Here is a 27305-nt window from a genome sequence, read left to right on the forward strand (position 1 = left end):
GGGAGGATTTCTTTCAAACAGGGAAAGGGTACCGTTTTGTAGAGAAAATAACGAACATAAGCGAAATAAAACAACCTTTCTTTTCTTTCTCTGTCGAAACGTGGATAAATATACCTTTATTGAAACTCTCTCCGAAATTGTGTTTTGCGTTTACATCGAATCTTACACAAGTTGGTTTAGTAAATCTGTTTCTATTCCATCCCGTCCCCCAAATACCTGCCTTGTACCTGACGAAGAAGGTGGTTGCAGAATTCTTTCCTTTCTTTTTCCGCCCGTTTAATAATCTACCCCTGCGCGAGTTTCCGGTTTCCAGCCCGACATGAGGGGGCCATTCGTTTATTTTTTTTTTTGCATCTCATTTTCTTTTTTTTTTTACTACTTTAAACTTCCCTTTATTTCATCGTCAAGCTTCCCTTATTCGAAGCCTTTAACCGGAAACGTTTTGAATGCGTTTGTTAGTGAGGCGCACCTGCTAAAAACCTTTTGTCCAGAAACTTCAACAAACATCGTCCGTTGTGGTTGGTAGATGGCTTTGTTATGCATTTCATCATTGTTTAATTCAATTACTGTCCTTCTTTACCGCTTACTAACGGCTCCTCGTTATTTATAAACTTGTTTATCGTTTTTTGAATATTGTTTTCTTTTTTTTTGTATTAAATGTCTGAACAATGAGAAAGTAATATCCCGTTTCTGTTGCTTGAAAATTGTTAATCAATTTCTAGTTTTATCTCTTTTAAATTTTATGATTTTTTTTAAGTGATAAACTTTTATAAATGTCCTTTGTTTTTTTCCCAATTTCGAATGATCTTCTCAAATCTTAAATGGATGTTTTATTTTATAAAAATAAAATCCCAGCTGGTTTAAAATGTATATATCTGTAGGTGTGTGTGTATTTCTTTGCCCTTCCTTTTATGCTTTAAGTAAATTAATATAAGTTCAGTTACAGAAAAAGTTTCATAGTTCTTCTCCAATCATCATCGCATGTTTTTTTTTTGTGTTCATTTTTCTTTAGTTATTCATTTTACTTCTCTACTACATCATTGAATGAATGGTATAGTATTTACAGAGAAAATCGTTTACGTAAAATATGTTTGTTTTCCCCCCACGAGCTTAAATCATCTTTCTTCATGTGGAAATTTCCATTCATTCCGGGAAAACTCTACCGCTAACAAGGATCTAAACATCGAACCATTTTTTTTTTCTATAATTTTATTTGATGGACAAATTCTTGTCGCATAACTTTGCGAAACTCATACATTTTCTGAACGCTTTTGCCTGAATGGATAATGCTGATTGCACTTCATAGTAATGTTTCTTCTTTGTTGCATAATCTTGTCTTCGGATAGATTTCCTTCTACTAGCAGTGAAATTGATGAACCAGTGGAGTGTACGCTTAGATAATAGTTATGTGTTTATAAGGTATTGATGAACGAAACGAAAAAAAAAAACCTATATGAATCTGCCTCTCTTCTCGTGTTTATATAAAAATGAGAATTCAGCAGTTGTAGCAAACGACGAAACCGGACTTTGTTCCGTGTTGAGCAAAACAAAAGAAACCATAGATCATTGGTGTGAATGAAAAGGTATGTTTGCTGGTACGAAGTATGCATGTGGTTTAACTTCTGGCTGTGTATAAATAAACGTAAGATTTATATAAGTCTTAGATTTTTTTTGTGTATCTAACAATGCACTCCCGACATTTCTAGAAGTTGTGTAGATGTGTGTTTTTTTAAATGTTTTGTTGAGTTTATAGTTTACTATGTACAGAATGTTTTTTTAATGTTTTCATTTTTCTCTAGATTTCATAGTATGTTGTCATTTAGGATATAATTTGATCAATGTGTAATCATGTTTCATTTTCCTCGATTAGCCGATATCAACCATATGCTCTCGTTTAATAAGAATCGATTAGGAGTTTTTAACCTTCCCCACCTCTTCCATGTGCTGCACTTTCATTTCTTTTGATATTTTTTTGTTTTGTTTATAAATTTAACTCTTACCTTAGATCAAATGTTATCATTTTTTTTATAAACTTCTCTGTTCATTGCTGAATCGACGGCAATGCAGGATGATAAAGTTGTCCTATAAATTGTATAGGTAGGTCGGCTGGTCCTCGTGAGTCAGCTGCGTTAGTCGAAGTCATCTTACGAAGCTAGATGGTAGCAAAGAAAAACAGAGAATAAAATTTTAATTAAGATTAACAATTACAATTTGGATCGTGTTTATAAGGCAATGAACCGGAAAAAAGAGCGACCACGGTCACCAATATTACTACACTGAAACAAATCGACATATACCGTTTATTGGATCCATCTTATAACATAGCAATGTCAGCAGATTTATTCATTCTATGTGATGATTGATAGATTCCATTGGATTATCACTTAAAAACTATGACTGCGATATGGAATGATTTCTATCATAATTTCACATACTTAGTACTTGATAATACCATACAGGTAACTCTAAGACCACTGGGTCCCGAAGAAAATCATTATTATTTTTGGCTCACTCAGTACCAGAACAACGGTCCCAAGCAGTCCCAAGCTATTACACTCACCCCTGCATGTTCTGCATGAATCCACACACCCCTGATGTTATCTGTCAAACTTTCATAGCGAATCAAAACAAACATAGTGTAGTAATAGAATTTCAACTAGAATAGGGTACGTTAATCGTTTGCTTGGGACCAATAGGCTACTATAGTGGTGAGCCAATTTAAAATCGTTAGTTTCGTATTGATTGTTGATAATACTTTGCTTCTAACGTGGTTAGCGATAGGTAAAAAGTATATGAATATTGTCTGATATATTTCATGGTGAAAAACTGTTGATATGTCATGGGTGGGAACAGACATCTAGAAACTAATGGAAAATCATATAAGTTTGCACTATGAGAAAATTCAGTAAAATATACCTGTTTTCATGATGAATATTGCTCACTAAAATATATATCTTATAAGATAATCATGTATATTTTATTGGAGTTGCTTTTACTGATTTTTGACGTTTGTTGATATGTCGCGTGTAAATAGACATGTAGAAACTATTGGACTGTCATTTAACTTTGCAGTATAGGAAAACATGTATATCTCATTGTAATAGCTTGCTTTGATTTATGACGTTTAAAGATTGTAAACAGATCTATCCCAATCATTAAATAGTCATATAGAAATGCCTTTTAAGAAATCCAACAGCAAGCATTTGTTTTTGCATGTTTTTCTGGGATGAATATCGCTCCCAATTAAATACATCTTACATGATTGTTCTTTATAAATTATTGAAACAATTTTCAACGATGTTAACGTACACTCATTCATATGATAATTGGTTCCAGAAAAGAATGTATTGAGATTGAAAAAAAATGATTCTACTGTAATATTTACTTTGCCATGATTCTAATTGTAAGCCTTCTACACGGCTAATTCAGATTCCAGCCCTAAGTAGCACTCGAACTTCATGAGCCAGTTCTATCAAATCATATAATTTAGTTGTTGATTTATTGCACACAGGTGCATTAAGAAAGATTTGAACAAACCACACCACCGAAACGGAACAGTGCTATTTGTCTTCACTCTAGCAAAACGAGCATAAAGTTGCACTACATTCCATGTCGGGAGAGCTGTCCTTACTTCATGCTATTTGAACGAGCTCAATCTTGAAGTCAGCCGTGGCCCAGTGGAATCGAGCACAGACACCGAAAGCATCACACCTCAACAGTTCTTGATCGAATCCCAAATCAGCTACAATAAAAAAGGCACAACTGTGAAAGTTCCCACTGCCTGATGTTTATTTTTTCGAATTTATTTTTAGAAATCGATGAAATATATGTGTCAAAAGAAGAAGTAAATTTCATGTTATTTTCACATAAACTTTACTTCGATTGATTTATGACACATATATTATATTGTGGTGAAAAGTATAGCTTATGCTTATGGGTTTCAAATCCATTTCAGTTAATTATTATAATTTAATCGATTTTCATTTATCATATGACGATCATATAAAAGTTACCAAATTATCAGCATTGTAAATGTATCAGATATTCATATAGAATTTACCTGACACATTTTCAATCATATCATTTTCAATGGATTATCTTATAGCGCAAATTTATTAGACTTCCACATAACAGGAATATGTCAAATTCGTTCAGTGTAGTCGTAGAATAATAGGGGAGAGTGGACACACTTGATCCCTTGATTTAATTTTAGATACATCTCAGCGGAAAAATCAACACCTGGTGCTCACAGGGAAATATCTTAGGTAACTTTATGAATACCGTATACGTGATAATGTTTGCACCATCGTACAAATAAGGTTCCCGTTTAACCTGTGCATACAATGCCTTGGTTTTCTTTGCATGCACGTAACCTATAGCTCATACCGTAGCAGCAACAATCAATACGAAACTAACGATTTTAAATTGGCTCACTACTTGACTAGCCTATTGATCCCAAGCATATCGATTAACGTACCCTATTCTAGTCAAAATTTCTAGTACTACACAATGTTTGTTTTGATTCACTGTGAAAGTTTGACAGATAAAATGAGGGGTTATTGGATTTTCCTTTGTTTCGAGGGGTGAATCGATTAGTTTGGGACCGAAGATAGTACCAGAGCTGAGCCAAAAAGTTGAGCTCGTTTCTTCGGGACCTTCTGGTCTTAGAGTTACCTCTATGGTAGTAGGCTGTGTATAAAAGAAAATGATTTACTTAGTTTGACAGTAGCACCATGACGAAGTGGCAGCGTATTCGTGATTTGTCCCACGCGCAAATATCGCAAAAAGACATTTCAATCGCCGTGGGAGTGTCCCGGTGGACCGTCAAAAGGGTTTTAGACCGAGAAAAGAACGCGTTCAACAGCGCGTGCTGGGGGGCGATAGCCCGCTCGCTACACCAACTCCAAATTCCCGGAGGGCTGTAGAAGAATCTGGAAAGCTACTTCCAGAATCGTGTGTTGACGTACGACACAGAAGATGGCGAAAAATGCGTAAGAGTCACCGCAGGAGTGCCACAAGGCTCCATCCTGGGCCCGGTGTTATGGAATGTCATGTACGATGGATTGTGGAGGATAAGATTCCCAGTAGGCGTGAAAATTGTAGGTTTTGCCGACGATGTCACGCTGGTAGTCTACGGGGAATCCCTCGAGGAGGTAGAGCTGACAGCGGCTCACTGCGTCAAGCTTGTGGAGGAATGGATAAGATCCAGGAAACTGGAGCTTGCCCATCACAAGACGGAAGTGGTCGTAGTCAACATGGTCGGTTGCATGCGACGTTGACAGTCGGTGAAAGCACAATTAGGTCTGTGCGCTCTCTGAAACTCTTGGGGGTTATGCTCGATGATAAGCTCAGCTTCGGCTGCCACGTCGAGTACGCCTGCAAGAGAGCGTCTATGGCTGTGGGGGCATTATCCCGCATGATGTCAAACAGCTCGGCAGTGAATGCCAGTAAGCGCAGGCTCCTCGCTGGGGTCATAGTATCTATCCTCAGATACGGCGGCCCTGCGTGGGCTGCGGTACTGGATATTGACTGTCACAGGCGGAAATTAGAGAGGCTAATGTGCTTGAGGGTGGCCAGTGCATACCACACCATCTCGAGGGAGGCCGTCTGTGTCATAGCAGGGATGATGCCAATCGGCCTCATCATTAAGAAGGACGTGGTGTGCTATGACGCGAGGACCGTTCGAGGGGTGCGCAACAACGCGTGAGCGGTGTCGACTGCGAGATGGCAGTCGGAGTTGGAAATCTCCACAAAGGGGAGGTGGACCTACCGCTTGATACCTTCCGTATCAAGCTGGGTCAACAGGGTCAACAGGCGCCACGGGGAAGTAATCTTTCACCTGACACAGTTCCTGTCAGGCCATGGCAGCTTTAGGAGCTACTTGCAGGGTTGCTTCCACTCACTTGCTATAAAAACATATTTTTCGAAATTATGCAATCATTAGATGATATAATGATATACTGTACTTGTAAGTAACGAGAAGAGGGTTTAAAGTATGTGTTTGACTCATAAAATCTGACAATTTTGCTTTCAGAGCGTCAAAATAAGCGATCTTATGATTCGTGAGCGTTCACTCAGAGTAAGCACTCACGAGTCGTAAAATTGCTGATTGTGACGCACTGAAAGCAATTTTGACAGATTTTATGTGTCAAACACATACTTCACGTTTTCATCTTGTAACTTACAAGTACTAATTATCACTATACCATCTCATGATTTCATAATTATGAAAAACATTTTTTTATAGCAAGTGAGTGGAAGTAACCCTGGCTACTTGTATAGGTTCGGACATGCAAGTACTCCCACCTGCCCCACGTGTGTTGGCGTCGAAGAGACCGCCGAACACGTTGTGTTTGCCTGTCCACGCTTCGAGCCAGTATCAAGCGTTATGCTAGCGATATTCGGAGCGGATACCAGTCCGGATAACATCGTTCCTAGGATGTGTGGTACCACCGAGAACTGGAGCGCGGTGTTGCCTGCGGTCACCCATATAGTTTCAGAACTACAATGACAGTGGCGTGCCGAGCAGCAGTTGCCTACTGCCCGACTAGATCGATAGAGTATGGCTAGAGAAGCGCCATAGCGCTATAGCGGCCCCTCCCACGAAGTAATGCCTTCGGGCGGTTCCGGGGAGGTCAAGGGTCAAGCGCACAGGGTAAGCTTTAGTGGGTCGGGAGTGAAATTCTCCCATCCCCACACCCTGAGTTACTTCTCAGGTGTCTGTGAGCAGATTCCCCCCTGTATAAAAAAAAAGACCGAGAAAAGAAAGGACAACCATAGAGGTACCAGAAGGTCCCGAAGAAACGAGCTAGACTTTTTGGCTCAGCTCTGGTACTGTCTTCGGTCCCAAGCTAATCGATTCACCCCTCAAAACATAGGAAAATCCACTAACCCCTCATTTTACCTGTCAAACTTTCATAGCGAATCAAAACAAACATAGTGTAGTACTAGAATTTCGACTAGAACGGGGTACGTTAATCGATTTGCTTGGGATCAATAGGCTAGTCAAGTAGTGAGCAATTTTAAAATCGTTAGTTTCCACTGGTTGGGACAACTATCCGCGAAGGTGGCCACAGGTCGTCCGAGGTCAGCTCGGGTTCCGAGGGTTATCGCTGCTAACAAAAGGAAGATTCGGGTAATAAGTTCAATAACACTGGCGTGCACAGGGTGGGGCAAGGTGGGGCAATTGCCCCTCCTTTTATATATATATATATAAGATGTGTATTTCCACATTTCCAAATTATGATATAAAATAACTTGATTTGAAGGTAAATAACTTCATTTCATACTATACGGGCACTGAAAACCTTTTATTACGTCAATTCCTTTGAGATGGTGTCTGAAAATTGCACCACAAAGGTGCATGAATGGACAAACTTCAATGAAATTTTTTGGTCAAAAAATTGCACCACAGTGGTGCATACAAAAAAATCTGGTGTAATTTGTTTTTTCAAAGTGGTTCATGGAGGGTAAATTTAAGGTTGAAAAAATTCACCTTTGTGGTGGTGGAAAAAGCATTTTATTGAATAATTCTGGTGTAAAAATATCATCAATGAATAATTCTGGTGGAAAAATTGAATCATGCATAAAATTTGGAGGTGCACATTTAACTGAAAATTTCTTGTGGAATGTTCGCAACACTTGTAGAAGCAAGGTTTATTCATGTGCATAATTTGCATCGTTCTGATGAATGCAAGCTTCATCGAAAATTTATGGTGGAAAATTTGCACCATTCTTGTACATGAAGAGGCAAAGCCTGAAAATTGCACCACAAAGTTGCATGGTGAAACAAACTTCACTGACAATTTTTGGTGCACCGTTCTGGTGAATGGAAGAACATGAAAATGTCTGGTGGAAAATGGAAAACGGATATCTGCACCAATCAGAAGATTGGAGAACAATTTTTATTGAACATTAACGGTGGAAAATTTGCATCGTTCTGGTCAGTTGAAATTTTCTGGGGCAAGTTGTATTGAAAATTTCTGGTGCAAGATTTGCAACAATCTGCTGCATGGAGGTGATAGCTGAATTGAAAATTCCTGATGTAAACATTGCACAGTTCTGGTGAATGGAGGGGCAAGCTTTATTGAACATTTCTGGTAGAAAAAAACTACATCGTTTTGGTGAATGGACGGACAACTTAAACTTGACTTCCGAGAAGAATTCTGAAGACAAGTTCCAAAAGAAATGATTTCTGGGGATGATTCCATGAAAATTCTGCGAATAACTTCTAGTGAATCCTGCAGATAGTTCCAAGATAATTTCGAAAAGAATACCGAGAGAATCAAATTTTGAATGAAATTCCAAAGCGATGTTGGGGAAAATTTGAATTTCATTTTGGGAAGAATTTCTGGAGAATATAGAGGAAATTCTTCTGAAAATTTAGGGGAATTTCAGTTTCTAGGCGTTCTGAGAAAAAAAAGTTCTAAAATATTCCGAGAAGAACCTCATTGATATTGAATTCCTAGGGCAGTTCCAAAATATTTCTGGAGAGAATTCAAAGAAAATTCTGCGGACAATTTCTTGTACATCCTGCAGCTAGTTCCAAGATAATTTCGAAAAAATACCGAGAAAATCAAATTTTGAATGAAATTTCAAAGGGATTTTAAGCAAAATTTCAAGTTAATTCCGAGGAAAATTTCTAGCGCATTCAGTTCCAATGTGTTCTGAGAAAAAATCATAAAGAGTTCTAAATATAATTCCAGTGGACTTCTGAGAAGAATTTCAAAAAGCTCTTAGGAGAGTTCTAAAAAAATCCGAGAAGATCCTCAAGGATATTGAATTCTGAGGACAGTTCCAAAGAATTTCTGGGGAGTATTCTAAGAAAATTCTGCGAATAATTTATAGCGAATCCTGTTATAGTTCCAAGATAATTCCGAAAAGAATACCGAGAAAATTAAAATCCAAATGGATTTTGAGGAAAATTTCAAGGGAGTACCGATAATTTATAGCTCATTCTGGGAATAATTTCTGGATAATACTGGGGAAATTCTTCTGAAACTCTAAGGGAATTTCAGTTCTAAGGTGTTCTGAGTAAAAGTCAATGAGAGTTCTAAAAATAATTCCGGAGGACTTCTGAGAAGAATTTTAAAAGAGCTCATAGAGTTCAAAAAAAAAACTTTTGGATTCTGTAATTGAAAAGTGGGTATTAGTTTGCCATTGAACCTTGGTCGATTGTTGTCTTACTAAAAAATCGTCTTCTCTGAAAATGTCAATGAACAGTGTGTTGGTTTGTTTCCTTTTAATTCCGTTATAATTGCTTATCTTTTGACAGATACGCATATTTCGTCTACTACTTGCAGACTTTATCAGTGCCAAGCACTTCATATCACTGATTAAGATTGGATTGATCAAGAGCGATATACTGTTTGTTCACTGCTATGAGGACTGTTTGAGCCTTGTACTTGTCGACGCAGTGTGCATACGAAAGGAGAATGCGATTCTTATTGGTCATTCATCTAGGTTTGTCGATGCTATCACCACCAACTGACGTGACTTCAGCTGAATTCAACCACCAAGGCAACAACATTGCAGCAAATGTATAATTTCGGATAAAGCCCTACTATCGCAACCATTTGACGAACCGATCATCATCGACATCGTCGATGGGATTAAATTGCCAATTTCCATTGGCTGTCTGAAAGCAGTTGCATTGAAGAAGATGAACCACCACCGGAGCAAAAAATAAGTAAAATGAGCTAAATTGAACAGTAGGGAAAAAGTGGGAGGAGGACAGCACCATCTACGACGTACTTAGGAGTACTTTCCATCCCCAGATTAAATGCACCAAAGAAAAAAAATGCCCCTCCTTAACAAGATTCCTGTGCACGCTAGTGTTCAATAAGGAAAATGGCAAAGGAACACGGGATCAGTGACTTTACGGCACGGGAGATTGTAAAGGAAGATTGCGGGGCGAAGTCGAGGGCACGAAAAAAAAAACTCACATGATTACCAACCGCATCCGGGAGCTACGAGACGAACGATGCAAGAAAATCTTGAACTTCCTTAAGCGAAAAAATCCGGTAATCCTGTTCACCGACGAGAGCATGTTTACCGTCGAACCCGTATCAAATTCCAGAACCGACCGCTATATTAGTTCTCTTCCGGTAAAAGACGTGGCCGACGAGCACAAGAACGTGTATCTGACCAAGCATCCTGCTAGCGTTATGGTGTTTGGATTGGTGGCTTCCGATGGCAAAAAAAAATGGACTCGGTGTTCATTCCAGAAGGCGACAAGGTCAACACGGAGGTCGTCGGGATTTTAAGTAAGTATGTTCTTCAGTGGATCAAAGAACAGTACGGTCCGAAGCCAAATGTTGTATTTCAACAAGATGGGGCTCCGTGCCACACCTCGAACCGCACTCAGAAGTTGTTGCAGGAACATCTTCCGTTCTGGGCGAAGGATATGTGGCCGCCACCCAGCCCCGATCTTAATCCGCTGGGTTACTCAATATGGCGCTTCATGAAGGCCAAGGCCTGTTCTAAACGCCACCCGAGTATAGCAAGCCTCAGACAAACATTGACCGGTACCTGGAGAGAAATGGATCCAGACTACATTATTAGAACCTGCCGTGCATTCAGGAAGCGTGTGGAGGCTGTGTGAAACTCAATCGATGATTAACATAGATGAAGACTCTGAGAAACATCCCCCCTTTGAATAAATAAAAACAAAAAACTTGAAAACGAAATTTTTGAGATTTTTTTTTAATTTTGACATTGCTTAATGGTGCAAACATTATCACGCATACGGTACATACGACTTTTTAAAATAGCTGTATCTATGTAAGATGAGCATGTTTCAAGCTGCATTTTATGTATTTGTCATTCAATGTGGGCTAAAATTCATAATGATGAATAAAATTGGGCTAGAATGTTATCAGAATACATACAGTAGTGCATGGACGGCAGCAACGAACACGATCATTTACAGGGGGTAAGTCACTCTGACACCTTGTGACTGTGCTGATTTTGTTTCTTGTGTGTTTTTGGGGTGTTTCAGATAGTTTGTGTGTCGAACAAGCTGTCAAAAGTCAAAACGTCAAGTGCAACATACAATGTTTACTGGCAACCATGATTTCCACAACGCTTAAAATGACAGATCCAGATTCACGACACCTACTGGACATTTTAGCGGAACTGTATACTTACGGATTGGCGAAATGGGCTTCAATCTTCATTCGGAGTTTTTCCTTGTGGCCACCACAAGATTCGCGCTTTTTTACGTGCTTTTAAAAACGGCTTAATACCATTTGTTCGCACAATATCCGCAAGATCCAGAATGCACAGGATCTCCCACTCTATGAAACTAAACTCATGTGGTAGATCCGCGGACCTCCCATACAAGCTTTCGAGAGATGGTCCACCAATGGCTGCCTTCTCTGCCACGTCCTGTGCCATCTCTCTGAATGTGTTGGAGACAACTACCCTAGTGAAGTACCCCTACTACTTCGTACGCCGCTGGACTCGTACGTGGTAGCTTCGACTGTCCCCCTGCGATGTCATAATCATGCACATCGACACACACAAACACAAAAATAGTTGTTACCAGATAAATAAATAAAGTTGGATCAGTTCTTGTTTACTTTTATTACGTTAACACGCGTTTTAACATTCCGGTTCCAATGTCACCGTTTTATTGTATCCCGCGATACTGTTCCGCTAGGCGGACATCGGCCACCCTGTAGGAACACGGGAATAAAAAAGTGGCGACTTCGGAATAATTTTAATGTGTTCTTCGTGCTAGAACCATAGAGATAACTCTAAGACCAGAAGGTCCTGAAGAAACCAGCTCAACTTTTTGGCTCAGCTCTAATACTATCTTCGGTCCCAAACTAATCGATTCACCCCTCGAAACATAGGAAAATCCAATAACCCCTCATTTTATCTGTCAAACTTTCATAGTGTAGTACTGGACTGGAATTTATACTAGAATGGGGTACGTTAATCGATTTGCTTGGGACCAATAGGCTAGTCAAGTAGTGAGCCAATTTAAAATCGTTAGTTTCGAATTGATTGTTGGTGGAACTCCTTGATGTGATTCGCAAGTGAGTCCAATATCGCCTCCGGATTCGGTGGCACCTGCACCCGTACGAAATTCTAGTACTACGCAATGTTTGTTTTGATTCGCTATGAAAGTTTGACAGATAAAATGAGGGGTTAGTGGATTTTCGAGGGATGAATCGATTAGCTTGGGACCGAAGAGAGTACCAGAGCTGAGTCAAAAAAATGAGCACGTTATTTCGGGACCTTGTGGTCTTAGAGTTACTTCTATAGTTCCACTTCGATCCGGATGGCAGCGTGACGATCGCTGCTTGGTACAAGCGGTATGAAGATTTGTTTGAGATTGATGCCAGCCGTCTTGACAAGGAGGCGAAAGTACGCTTGCTGATTCGTAGGCTACACAGAAAAAAAAAGTTGTTGAATATTACATCCAAACAGCTGCACAGAGGTCATTCCGCCGGTTGTGTAATATTGGTAATATTACGTTGTACGATGTACATTAGAGTGATGCAAAATTTGAAATTTTCGCTCCACAATACTTAAACGATTCCAAATCGGATCCTGACTAACCTCTCAAAATTTGAACCAATTTGGTGAGAAACTGAGATGGCACAAACCATTTGAAGTTTGTATAGGAATTACTATGGTAAAACCAAGATTTTTGTTCATGTTTATCTAATAATTCACCATATCGGTCTGCTTCAAAAACTTTCAACTGTACTTGTAGGCAATTTTCCCAGCCACAACTTTGCTGGAGACCACTTTTTGATTAAATGCAAGGATCGAAAGTTATCAATGGTTCAATGCGCTGATGTCTTATGATCATGCTCAATCAGCTGCTCAGCAGGCAACATTGGCATTTCTGGGGCATTGAATAGGACACACAAATCATGGCTACTATGTCACACTGCAAAATACAGTGTTGCCTACAGAGCTGCTGCTTGATCATGTCATAAGTTTACCAATCTCTTAAATAATTAATAACTTTTTCCTGTCTCGTTTTACATGGAAACGATCTTCAGCAAAGTTGTAGCTGAGAAAATTTTCTCTAAGAATGGCCATCGAACTGTTTCGCAGCTCAATTTGGAAAAACACTAGAAGACAATGAACAAAAAGTTGAGATTTCCCATAGTAATTTACATGTAAACTTCAAATGGCTTGTGCGAAGTCTGTTTCTATCCAAATGAGTTTTAACTTTGGGAGACTGACCAGGACCCAATTTGAAACCATTTAAGCACTGTGGAGCGAAAAAGTCAAATTTTGCATCAGTCTATTGACCACACACCCACGGAATCTGACTACACCAGCTCATAGAACAAACATTGCTCTGTCAGGTGATTTAGTTAGTTTGAGGGGGGGTGTTGTCATTCGTAGGAACCGATCCCAGTCATTGCTTACGTTTTAAGTTAGACCCTTCTGACATGTTTTCCCTGAATTACTCAAAATAGAGGTTTCCGTAGCAGAGTTGCCAGTCTCCTTGATTTGCTGTTTAGTCAACGCTCTGGGCACGATGTACTTCCAAAGTCCTTCTTGTTTCAGCTACATTTGGTTCCATCTTTTTCATGAAAATGTTCCCTTTGTCCAGCAGAGCCCCGCTGACGTAGTAAAATCAGAAAAATCCCTGAACATTAATTCATTCGTTTCCCCTCATCATAAGGTATAATAGGTAAGAAGAAAAGCAAAAACATATGTCTAGCAGATCCAGTCGGAGTGAACAGAGGTTAGTCGAATGACAAAATACCAACAGCATATTATTTGTTCCATAAATAAGTTTCCGTTTTATTTAAGAATGTATCCTTCGATTCATTGCTTGTACAGTTGGAAAAACTTAAACCTAGTAAAAACTTACATTGGACTTCTGCAAACTGCACCCTGCTCGCATTCGAATAGCTACCACGACCACCACCTCTTCCTTCTCCTCCATCGTTAGCATCTTCGTCTCCATGGATCATCATCTTCGGGTTGCTGCCGTTAGGGTTCGCACCATGTTGTTGATGTTCTTGCCCTCCCGGCGGATAGTGATGGAGGTGACCATTGTTGTTGCTGTTGCTGCTGCTGCTGTTGATATTGTTGTAATTCGAACCGTGGTGGAGCTGATGGTGGTGATGGTTGGTGTTGTTGTTGTAGTGAAGGTGATAGTTATTCACCTTCCGGAACGGATTCGGCTGTCATGAGCAAACCACCTCGGTAGCGGTCTGTGGCGGCTGTTGCGGTCCGGGATTTGCGGTTGGCGTCGTAGTCGTCGGAGTCTGGGGAGTTGTCTGTGATTGACCGCCACCACCGCCGGCGCTGGTCGCTTCGGACGAGGAATCATCCAGCACCAGCGTCGCATTGGTCGACGTCACGCTATCGTTATGGTTCGTGTGGTTGTAGTCCGTGGTGGGGGCTAGTTCGGCTTCTGCAGTAACATCGTCAGGAGCCGCAGTGCTGCTAGTGTTGTTGTTGTTGTTGTTAGTGCTTACGTTACTATTACCGTTGTTGTTACTAGTGTTCAGAGACGCTACCGAGGTGTTGGAGATGTTCGCTGCTGACACCGGACCCGTTCCTTGCGAGGATTGCGACGAGGACGACGACTGCGAGGACGTATTCGACGGGGAGTGCTCAAACTGAAATGAGATGTGTAACACGAGCGGTGCAAGAGAAAGAGAAATGGGGAGAAAGAGAAAGGGACAAAAAAGAGAAAAACCACACAGATTTTGTGAATAAACACAAAACGGCGAAATGGGTTAGTTGAGTTCTGGCTGTAAAACTTTTCGAGGACATGTTCGACTTAGAATGTGGTGAGAAAGCTTTCGCCGCCGAAACGTCGGAAATAATAGGAAGAAATTAACATACATCGAATAATATGGAAACAAGAAGAGTAGAACAACCAAATAGGAAATAAGAGAACAGAGAGCTTATACGAGGGACTACGAATCACTCACGGAATCGTTCCTTCCTTTCTTGTTGAGGGTGGTCGTCTGAAGATGTTCAGATGATTGACGCTTCCGGAGGGTGGTGCCACCGCCGGTGGCTCCACCACTGGTATTAGCCGCGGCCGCAACAGCCGCTATGCTGGATATCGAAAGTCCCGAGTCGGAATTTTTACGTTCCCGCTTGAGCAGGTTCGGGTCCAGATACTGGCTCAGTTGCTTCCGCCGAACGTGTCGCGCTTCGATCTTCATACCGTCCTTCAGCAGCTTGATGTGCACCTGCAAGTGGAGGTGAAAGGTGGCATAAGTTGCAGTTCTTCGCATTCACAAAGCTCTAGGTGTAAAGAGGGGCTTAGTGAAAAGCTATGGCCCTCCTAAACCTAAACATGACCCGTCTTCGGAGAGAATTTTATTTTATTTGAATAACAAAAAAGAAGCTACTTACAGCATGTTTGTGCACGGAGTCGGTAAAACTCTGTATGCTCTCCGTCAGATCCACGTTCAGATTTTCCGACCGCTCAAACTCCAACCCGATGAACCAAAGCGAGCAAAGGGTGGGAGCCTTGCCACCGTCGTTCTCCCGCTGTCGTTCGGACTGGTTCTGTTCGTGCTGCTCGAAGCACTTTGGGTTGACGTGGGCCAAATTGATGTGCTGGTTCCGTTCCAGGTTCAGAATCAGATAGCGAATTTTGGACTCGACTAAACCGCACCATTCCAGGTGATCGTCGGCATTGTTGGAGGTCACCAGCAGAACGATAAAGTGCCGATACTTGAAGAAGAAACTCGGTGCCTCAAACAGCTTATCCCAGCCGGCCTTGCTGAGCATGATTTCATCGGTGATTTGCATACCGCGATTAAACTCATTCAGCATGACCTTCCGCGTCGAACTGGACACGTTGAAGGTGGAATTCTGCTGCGGATATGCCGGTGTGATAATCGGCATTAGGTGGAAGCGGTCCTGAACGTTTACTCTGGGATCCCATACCGGGAAGCCCAGATTGACTGTGTCCGGCTGCTTCAACAGCACCGGCTGGGGCCACTTCCAGCGGGAGAATACCAGGAAAAACTTGTGCACCAACGTAGCAGCCACTGCATTCGGATATAGCTGACAGGTTCTAGCAACCAGCATAGCCCACGATACACCACCAAAGTATCCCAGAGAGTTCGAATAGATGCCGTGCTCTGCGAAGGAAAAGAGAAAACAACATTTAAAATCCGAACTTCCGCTATCAATCCAAAACACAAACTCACTCTTAGCCCACAGCTTGATCGCCCGTAGTGCCAGTCGGAAGTTGTCGATATTCGGAACCAGCCGCAGTATCTCATCTGTCACCCGGCAACCGTTCAGACTTCGCACCGACTTAGCGTCCAAATTCTTCAGCAGTTTATCGTCCCGCAGATCGAAGTTGTCCGGAATCTCCTTCAGAGCCAACCGGGCAAACAGCAAATCGATTTCGATTCCATCAAAATTCATCTTTATTACAGGTACAAAAGCCTCCTCCACGGCTCGACATTCCGTCACTTCCGGTTGCTTCTTGAGCAACTCGAAAAACGATCCAAAATAATCCGACCGTTCGATATTTCGCGGGGCCACGCACAGGGCGTCTATATCCGCACCCTTGTGGTGCACCCCCAGCCGATACGAACCGAATGTGTAGATTTTGCCGCCCAGCTTCTCCGCCAGGGCTTCGGGCATATTCTTCGAGATCGAAACATCCCGCACCCACAGCTTGACCAGTGTGTTCAACTTGGCCAGAATTTCCATCCGGTGATTAAGCTCGGATTCCTCCTCGAACACATTGTACGGTTCGAGTGCCTTGCCCAGTTCCCCCGTCTTCTGAATGTCTTCCGGTTTCGGTTCCGCCAAACTGATGGCCGAAGTCATTCCAAGCGTTTTGGTATTGGACTGGTTCGTACTGGAAGAAGATCCGCCGCCGCCGCCACGACCTCCTCCTCCTCCTCCTCCTCCTCCTCCACCGCCGTTACTGGAACTCCACATATTGTTGAACGAACTATTCCGAAAGATCCGAGTCGGATACGTTGACCGGCCACTTGCTCCCGGTATTGGTGCTGCTAGTGTACGTTTGGATAACGGTGGTGCTGCTGCTGCATCGGCATTAGCTGTAGAATGAACAACGGTCATGGTAATTAGACTATACACTAATGAGTCACTATTCGTTTGCGTTTGGTTTGGGAAACGTTGAAGAGCACAGGGTTAGGGGTTCTGTTTCGTGTAACGTTCTAAATAAACTGATTGTTTTCGATTCTAACGATTCTATATAGGTACCTCCATGGCTTTTAGGTAAGCAAACGGGGTATATTCGGCACAGAGAATGACGCATACTGCCTGCTCCTGTTTGGTAGATACGGCTACCGAACGGGTATGTTTTTCAGTATGGCAAGTTATCAGCTTTTTTTTTTAAATATTGTATGATGGATTACGGGTAAAGAATTATGTTGGTATGCGAAAATGAACCAAATGCAGGCAAATTTAATGATTCACTGGTTACATGATTCAGTGATTGACGCAACAACCCAAAACATTAGCTTTATTCAATGGCCCAACTCTCGTACTCGCTCGTAGTTGATTGTCGTGAGTGGGACCCTTGCTTAAATGATATACTAATGCTGGGTTTAGACTAGGCAAGTCATTTGATCAACTCAGTTGGCTTGAAAAGTTGAGCCTGGTTCAACTTTTTTCAATTCAAGTGAATTGATGAAATCAGTTGAATGGCATGGTTTACACGTTCAATTCGCGTTGAAGTCAGTTGAATAAAACTGACTTGATCAATTGACTGGCCCTGTCTAAACCCAGCTTAATGATCCATTCCAGCGAGCATTTAGCCGCACTGCACGTACAATGCTACCTATTTTCATATATAAAGAACTTATTATCGGTTGCTGGCATTATTTCTGTGGATACTTAACACTACAATTTCACTAATAAATTATTTTTGTTTACATCCATATGAGCGGTAAATGGAGACTAGGATGGGGCTTTTTTTTAATAATCGATCCAGATCGAACCCGTGACTTGGAGCTTATTGACGTACATTGTCGATCCATCTTGGTCGCTTCAGACAAAGCAGGCCCTTTCGAGGGGGCCTCATAGCCAAGTCAGTAAAGGCACGGTATTACCAAGCCGGAGGCGGCGGGTTCGATTCCCGGTCCGGTCGAGGGAATCTTTCGGGTTGGAAATTTTCTCGACTTCCCTGGGCATAGAGTGTCATTGTGCTTGCCACACAATATACAAATTCATGCATTGGTAATTGGCATCGAAAGCTCTCAATTAATAACTGTGGAAGTGCATTTAGAACACTAAGTTGAGAGCACGCAATAAGCTAATATGCGCTAAGCAATAAGCTTGAAATGCGAATACAGGGCTGGTAGCGATCAATGCTGTCAAAAATAGTGATTTTAGTGACCATGTTGAAGAAATAAGCGACCAAATAGTGACTTATAGTTGCAAAAAAAGTGACTAAAAAGTGACCTAAGGGTAGAAAATTAGTCGTTCTGATGGCATACAAAATATGTAAATGTTTGATGTTTTAGACTTATTCAATTAGATTCTCATAAACACCTAAATATAAAAGATAGGAACCTTTAAAACGAAATATTCAATAGAAAGTTTATGACTAAACCTTCAAGCTTGTACTACCTGGAAAAAACATGAAAAACCGGGAATTCTCAGGGAATTTTCTTTTTCCTGAAAATGGTGGTGCAGGTGCAAGGGAAGTCTCAGGGAATCTTATCATTATTCAGGAAAAAAAATTATTTTATTACTAAGAATGCATTTAAAAATAAAAAAACATTTAATATTCCTAGTTATTTTCATTCACACACTGAACTTAATAGACCCAAAATGGATTAACCTTCAGTAACAAATATATTTTTTAAATTCAGAGGCTTCAAACCATTTATTTTTTTTTTTTTCCGTTCAAGAATATGCATATTTTCTACAATTTTTATAAATCCTGAACTGAAAAGTTATAATACTTCAAAAAAATTTCAAGAATCTGGAGTCAAATGCCTTGCAAGGACCTCATTCCTCGAGTGTTCTGGAAAAAAATATTTGAGAAAAACATCAACTGCAATTTGTTTTCATGGTACTTCTGAGGAATTTTAGACTTAATGTGAAGCCTAATCCTAAGATAGTAAACTTCAAGTGAATTTTCATGAGAAATCTCCGTCGAATATGGAATAGACTATTCTGAGGTCTTCAGAACTACTGGAAAGTTCCCAAAATATTCCTGTAGCTAATTAAATTTCCTTGAAGTTCTTTTGTAGTTTGAGGAACTAGCCTGATGCTCAACATACTTCTCATCATTTTTTAAACTTCTCTAAAATTTTTCGGGCTTCCTAAACTTTCCACAATTTTCCTAATGATCATGAATCTTCTCTAAAGTGTTGAAAAATTCACTGAATTTCTCGAAACTTATTTAAAATTTATGTAACTTCCCTGCTCTGAAGATATCTATTCTTTCTTGATTTTTTGTCAATCAATATCTTTCTCGAAGTTCTCGAAACTTCTCTTAAGTGTTGTTCTAATGAAGCTTGTTGTACTACCATGAATTTAATTGTACTGTTCTAAGAATGTTTAAGCTTGCGTGAACTTCTGGACTTATATGAAAACCTCAATAATTTTCTTAACATCTCTTAAGTTCTCTGAAAATTTGGGAACTTCTTGAAATTTCCCGCTAATTTAGTGAAACTAATGAAACTGAACTCCCCTGAAATTCCATTCGTTTTTGGAGCTTTACTAAACTTATTTGAGATGCTCTAGAAATGTCCATGAAAGTTCCTGAAGTTCTCGGATCGTCCTCTAAGTTCCATAGACTTTTATGAAGTCCTCGAAATGTTTCTGAAGATCAGAACTTTTGTGAAGTTTTCGAAGTTATTCTGAAATTTCAGGACCTTCTTTAAGCTTCCGCAGCGAAATAAATAATATAGTTCAATGATTTTCACTGAAGTTCGCAAGGTTTGTCTGAAGTTAAAATTATCGAAACTAATTCATAACTTTTTCAATAGTCTAGAGTCTCCTGATGTTTTAAAACTGCCCAAAATATTTCTCGATTTCCTTAAAATTCTCTAGACTCCCCTGAATATCTTGGATTTTTTTTAAACTCTCCATTTTACTGGAATTGATTTAATTGCCTTTATGTTCTACAATCTTCCTTAAGTTTTATAAAGTTAAAAAACGCTTACGGAACTTTGCCTTAAATCACTAATTTTCCCTGAAAAGCCTGGAAATCCCAGAGGTTTTCTATGCTTACCTTAATTTCTCTAAATTAATCAAATGTTCCGGTAAATTTTCTGATATATATTTATAATTCCCTGAAGCTTCTAAAGTTTTCGGATCATCAAAGAATTCTCGGAATATCCCATAGTTCTAAGAAACTCCTTGTAAGTCGCTGCAAATTTCCTTAAGTTAATGTGATTTTTCTTATGTTATCTTATCTGATCGTCCTCGAAGTACTCGGAATTTCACAACAAATCTAAAAATATCTAAATTTCTTAGAAGTTCTCTGGAATTTCTTGAAAATATCGGTGCTTGCTAAAACTGAACTCCCCTGAAATTCCCTTCGTTTTTGGAGCTTTACTAAACTTATTTGAGATGCTCCAGAAATGTCCATTAAAGTTCCTGAAGTTCTCGGATCTTCCCCTAAGTTCCATAGACTTTTATGAAGTTCTCGAAATGTTTCTGAAGATCAGAACTTCTGTAAAGTTTTCGAAGTAATTCTGAAATTTCAGGAACTTCTTAAAGCTTCCACAGCGAAATAATTAATATAGTTCAGTGATTTTCACTGAAATTTGCAAGGTTTGTCTGAAGTTAAAATTATCGAAACTAATTCATAACTTTTTCATAAGTCTTGAGTTTTCTGATGTTTTAAATCTGCCCAAAATATTTCTCGATTTCCTTAAAATTCTCTAGACTGCCCTGAAAATCTTAGATTTTTTTTAAACTCTCCATTTTACTGGAATTGATTTAATTGCCTTTAAGTTCTACAATCTTCCTGAAGTTTTATAAAGTCAAAAAACGCTTACGGAACTTTGCCTTAAATCACAATTTTTCCCTGAAAAGCCTGGAAATCCCAGAAGTTTTTTATGCTTAGCTTAATTTCTCTAAATTAATCAAATGTTCCGGTAAATTTTCTGATATATATTTTTAATTCCCTGAAGCTTCTAAAGTTTTCGGATTATCAAAGAATTCTCGGAATATCCCATAGTTCTAAGAAGCTCCTTGTAAGTCGCTGCAAATTTCCTTAAGTTAATGTGATTTTTCTTATGTTATCTGATCGTCCTCGAAGTACTCGGGATTTCACAACAAATCTAAAAATATCTAAATTTTTTAGAAGTTCTCTTAAATTTCTTGAAAACATCGGTGCTTGCTAAAAGTTCTAGTTTTTTTTAATTAACGGAACTTCGTTGATGTTATCTAATCAACTTAGCTAAATTTTCAATTTTTTTTAAATCTTCTAATTTCCATGATATAACACCCTTGAAATACTCTCACATTTTCCGGATTTTTTGGAAACTTCGGTTTGCTCAGAGAAAATTTGTGGAACGCAATAATTCCACAAATTTTCTCTGAGCAAACCGAAGTTTCCAAAAATTCCGGTTTCTGCCATTTCCTTGAAATTTTTTGAACTTCCCTTTAATTCTCTGATCTGTCTTGATGTTCTCGAAGCTTCCCTAAAACGCTCAACTCTAATGAAGATCTCGGTTCTGTCTTTAAATAAATGGATTTCTCGTGAACACCTTTAAACTTCCCTTGAATTCTCTGGATTTCTGTGAAGTTCCTGAAATATTTCTGACGTTTTCATAAATTTTCTGAAAGTCTCTGCACTAAATCTTTCGGAACATCTTATGGGTTCTTGATTTTATTTCAGCACATCATTTGTGTTAACTCACGCTTATATGTTTTTAAACCAATTCTGGGCTAAAGTTTCGGGGACTTCCCCTTAAGATCTCTAGATCTAACTTTTTTGAGATCAATACAACTTCAATCTGGAATCTTTACATTTTTGTTGGTACGAAACGTCAAGACATTAAAAATGTTGTAATCTTAGACTTACTAAATTTAAGTAAGTGTTCAACTTCAACATTTAATGGATTTGATAGTAAGGCTGTTTCTTTAAAACTGATTCTCATGTATTAAAAACGTTTGCGTTAAATACATATTTTTAAAGCATTTCATACATAGCATTCTTATTATAAACCTGGAAATTATCCGCCAAAGTTATGGAAAAACCTGGAAAACTTAGGGAACTTTATTTAGTCAAATGAGAGGACACCCTATAGATAGAGAAGAACGATTAAACGTAATGAAACAAGGTCGTCAACTTCGAATTGTTAAAAAAATAAAACAAAATGTAGGCCTATTCAGAAGAATGATCAATCTTGAAATAAATTCACGTTTAAAAAAGATTAAAATAGTGACTTATTACAAGAAAAAGTGACTTTAGTGACTTGGTCTTAAAAAAAGAGACTTTTTAGTGACTGGTTTGAAAAAAGTGACCAAGTCACTAAAAAGTGACTCGCTACCAGTCCTGCGAATAAGAAGAAGAAGAAGGCCCTTTCGACGAAGCTATTGTTCTTGGCGATTTTAACCTACAGGACGTTGCATAGACTCCTACCCATAGAGGTTTCTTTTGTCCTGATAACAAGCGTTCATCTTTCCACGTTGGAACCATCCAGCTCCTGGACAGTTATAACGGGTATTCAATAAAAAATGAATATTTTTTTTTATCCCCATAGGATTGCAATGATCGGGGTTGATGAGAAAAATTTTCAAGTGACTACGATGCCGGACGGATTAGTCTATGGTGACCAATTAAACACCGGATTCACGATCTTGATTAATCATAATCTTCTTGAAAATCTTTATGGTTCGGTAATCGCTGGTCTGTCTTTGTCTATGTCTTCTTCTCATTCGTACTTCATTTTTAATGTCTGGATGGTTTTCTTGTCTAAGGTCATGATGTGTTTGTGTATCAGTGTGTGGGTGTGTGTGTGTGTGTGTGTGTGTGTGTGTGTGTGTGTGTGTGTATGTGTGTTTTTGCACCAAATGATTATATTTCTTCCTCATCTCCTAGTATTAACTGCGCTCAAAAAAAAAAAGAAAAAAGTTTATACCATAACATATCTAACTTACTATCCACATTTGTTGACTAATACCTAAATGTAATTTTTAATTTTATGGCGATAAGTTGCTCAAAACAGCAGCCTGTAATTCCGTATAAGAATCCACCTCCAATTTAATGTCTTTCGATATTTTCGAAGGCGAACACTCCGCAACCTATTATTGCTAGTGATTCTGTCCAATTGTTAGGTATCCAAATTATAGTCATTCGTAAATTTATCATTGAATATATGGATGAATTATCTATTATTGAATAACTATTATTTACGATAATTACATGAAATAAATAAAATATAAACTACAAAACTACGAAAATCTCAAAAAGATATTCTCACAAATGTATTTCACGCAACCAGGAATCTGAAAACCATTAGACGCTATAATGATACTTTGCACATGCTAGACACAAGAAGAGGCCAAAAGGCAAGTGTCCGACACACAAAATCCGTCAAATCCACTTGCAGCCACAATCAACGATTCTACGAATCGCGAGCGCTCACGAATCATAAAACCGCCGACTGCGACACTCTGATAGCGAAATTGACGGCCCCGTGCGTCAAACACCCGCCCTCTAATCTCCTCCCGTATCCAACAAACACAAATCCCCATTACAACATCTAACGAATTCAAAACTCCGAAAATCACTCATCTATAGCAAGTGAGTGGAAGCAACCCTGCATCCAACCATTCTTCATGATACACTTTTTCTGCCTATCTTTCTATTATGCCTGTGGACATGCGTTAGCTTCGAAACTTATAACCAAACTGGGAAAGCTATCAGATCACAAAAACTTGAAAAAAACTTTCAAAGGTATTATTGATTATTTTACACAAAAACGAGCAAGTAATATTAAATCTTTTCTATCGTATGCTAATGCCAATTGACTGTAACAAAAATAATATGCTTAAATAAAATAAAATATTAATAAAATGATATGCAAAATTTACTAGAAGGTCATTACTTTATTGGTGAGAAGTTTCTAATAAGCCCTCCCTGATACTATAATCAGAATTGCTCAGTCTGCATGAAGCAGATAATTTCACCAAGGAAGTTCTATTAACAACCAAGAATTAATCGTTTGAGGTATACTGAAGCATTAAGAAGGTGATATGTGTCACTATGGGAAATCATCATCGTTGCAAATATAAAGAAATTAAACATAACCCTTTGCTTCAGTACCGTCAACCTCCATGTCCATGGGGAGGGTAAAAAACAAAAAAACGTTGCAAAAGTTCGTACCATAACATATCTAACTTACTATCCGAGCGAGCTAGGACAACTTTTAAGGAAGGTACAAATCGGTTTTTTCATCTCTCTTTGCCAAACTCCCCCTTTGGAGAGGGATGGTGAGGGGTGTGTCCCCCCGCCACCACTGGCACTGGTCGAAAGGTACAGTAGCAGCACCTACCCCACCCGTGTCCCCTCGAGATCGTCAAGTCGACGATGACAGGAGCACATATCGTGGTAGGGGTAAACAATAAAGGGTGATACGGTCAAAATTTGGTCAATATCAACTTGACGTATTTCTTTCAATTTTGCATTTAAAAAACCTGAACACCCCTCATTTTGAAGGTGTGTATGTGTGTAGAATGTTGCTCCTATTTTGATTTTGGAATTCACTCTTCAGTTGTCAAAATGCCGTCCAAGCAAGAAGAGCAGCGTATCAAAATTTTGCTCGCGTATCGCGAAAATCCGAGCTACTCGCACGCAAAGTTGGCAAAATCGCTAAAAGTTGCCAAATCAACCGTTACAAATGTAATTAAAGTGTTTGGGGAACGTTTGTCGACAGCCAGGAAGTCTGGATCGGGGGGAAATCGAAAACCGGAAGCCGCTGAGACGACAAAGAGAGTTGCCGGTAGTTTCAAGCGAAACCCTAACCTCTCTCTCCGAGATGCCGCAAATAAGCTGGGTGTATCGTCTACAACCGTGCATCGAGCCAAAAAACGAGCCGGACTATCGACTTACAAGAAGGTAGTTGTAGTAGGTATAAGTCTCATGTTAAATAAATAACTTAACAATATCAAAACATCTAAAATTCTCAGTGTATAACTTTCAGCTAGAGTCTTTATTTCACTGGTAGCGAAATGCCGGATGATTGCTATTCGCAGGGCTGATAGCAGTGTTAAGCAATAAAAATAGTGAATTAGTGACTAAAAGCATTTAAAAAAGTGACTAAAAAGTGACCAAAATCATTTTAAAAAGTTACCAAAATGTGACTTAAACATGATCAGAAAACTTCCAGAAATAGAATCATGCAAATTGATTGTTAGTCATGCAAAAAAGGTAGACATTGATTTCCTATGTGTACGCATTCGTCAAAAGTTTATATTGCAAGATCTTGCACAACTAGATTAAAAACTAACAACACCGTGTAACACGACTTTCAATAACAGAGATATTTTACCATATTTGAAATTATTATGGTCTCCTGAATTAAAGTTAGAATAAATCTATTCTCTAACACGTTACGCGTTTTAGTTATGAATCTTTATGCGATCTGCGAATTTGCTTCACGAAGGTGCTCCGCGTTTGCTTAGTTACCTAATAAGAAGACAGGGAAATGAGGAGGCGAGATAGCGTTTTAAAATATTAAATGACATAGATACCCAGATCTAGTTTTTGAATTACTGAAAAAAAGCAGAATTCATCTACAACAGGAGTTGCTATTCATTCTACTGGGCCGAACATCTACTGGATCGAACAAAGGCTGAATGTGTCATTAGGTCGTCTTGGGACAGGTTTCAGTTAGTTTCATTAACCTATGATCCTAATTTCACCCATTTTTCAAAAATACAATCCAAATGTATAATGGAAACATTTTAAATGGAGCCAGAAATTTGATAGGTATTATTGACTAGTGTAAAGAAAAAAAATTGATTTTAAAAAATATTACAACATCTTTAGAAAACTATTTTAATTCACTCTGCAATGCTCATTACATTATTAATAATTCTTGCTAGGAATTTCCTGAAGAATTCTTCTGAAAATTCACCTCAACATTTACTTAATATTATCCTGAAACTCCCATGGAATTATCTTAGGAACATTTTTTTAGTTCTGCTAGGAAATCCCAAAAATTCTTCGAAATGCTGCTGGGATTCTCCTTTGAATTATCTGAAAAAATAACACCGGAATATCCTTAGAATACTCCTCAAAATCCACTTGAAATTTAGCTCAGAATTTTCTAAGGATATTCCTAAGAAATCCATTGGAAGTATGCTTAAAATTACCGTTGAATTTGGCTCCTTTCCCTGGTATTCAACTCACAACTATGCAATTCTCACCTGAAAAATTACTTTCAGTTTTGCTTAAATTTCTCCTCAAAATTTGTCAGAACCCTCTTGAAATTTTTGACCGAATTCATTTGAGGTTCGATAGAAATTATACTCATATTCAATTGTAATCCTATGATTTCTCCAAAAACACACATAGAAATATGCTTCGGATTCTTTTGTCTCAGGATCTTCTTTAAATTATCCTCAAAATGTCCTCTTTTGTATTATCTTGAAGTTCTCCTCAGAATGATCATGGTGTAATCCTCCTTCTCGTCCAAATTTTCTCATAATTCCTTAAGAATAAGAGTCAAAACCTGTTATGAATTTTCATTAAAATTTGTATTGAATCCTATTCAATGTTGCCTTGGAATTGCCTACAAAACTAGAGTTCTAGGACATTTAAAATGATCCAAGGATTAAATTTTATACACATTGACAAGAATAAAAAATTAAACTCAACAGGTACATGAACTTGGTGAAAGGTGAAATTTTAGAGACATGGATTCAAATTTAACTTAAACCAATCAGTAGATTAATTATATATAAAACCAAAAGCTACTTATTGATGAAGTGTTTGATAGTTACCATAAGGTTCTTATATATTGTAACGAAATAAATATTTAACATGAGTATTTGAGACTGTTCAGTTATTTAAATTCCAACTTGCCGTATTTGAAGTTCCAGAGCTTTACAGAGCTTAACAGGATTATATTTAAGTTGAAGTATTTCTTTAAAAGAATTTATTTTTATAGAGTTCATCTAAAATAAATTCGAGTTTATCTCTGGGAGTGCCTTGAATTTTTTTATAACAGTGCAGAAATTCTCTGCAGAACACTAAAACAATCATCAAATTCGTCCTTAGATTCTCTTTGAATTATAAACTTTTTAAAAGAATTCACCCCCTTAGAAATTCCCATACTGTTCACCTCTGAGTTCTTATAAATTTTTAATCTGAATTGTCTTGGAGTTCTCCT

General features: G+C 38.8%; 1 protein-coding gene across 2 annotated transcripts in view; it reads right to left on the minus strand.

Moving 5' to 3' along the window:
* Positions 1–358: 358 nt before the first annotated feature.
* hrg (hiiragi) overlaps positions 359–27305 on the minus strand; it is a 39106-nt gene continuing 12159 nt past the window's right edge. For both annotated transcript variants that reach the window (XM_065222083.1, XM_065222082.1), the window contains 5 exons: positions 16164–17033; positions 15358–16094; positions 14925–15191; positions 13850–14606; positions 359–2152 (listed from right to left, as the gene is read on the minus strand). In XM_065222083.1, coding sequence (XP_065078155.1) covers positions 14169–14606; positions 14925–15191; positions 15358–16094; positions 16164–16911 — 2190 coding nt within the window. In that variant the 5' untranslated portion in view covers positions 16912–17033 and the 3' untranslated portion in view covers positions 359–2152; positions 13850–14168. The remainder of the gene's footprint in view (positions 2153–13849; positions 14607–14924; positions 15192–15357; positions 16095–16163; positions 17034–27305) is intronic.

Source organism: Ochlerotatus camptorhynchus, unplaced genomic scaffold (genome assembly GCF_037179485.1).
Source record: "Ochlerotatus camptorhynchus isolate MF236.1 unplaced genomic scaffold, CSIRO-AGI_Acam_v1.1 ptg000156l, whole genome shotgun sequence".
Taxonomy (NCBI): Eukaryota; Metazoa; Arthropoda; class Insecta; order Diptera; family Culicidae; genus Ochlerotatus; species Ochlerotatus camptorhynchus.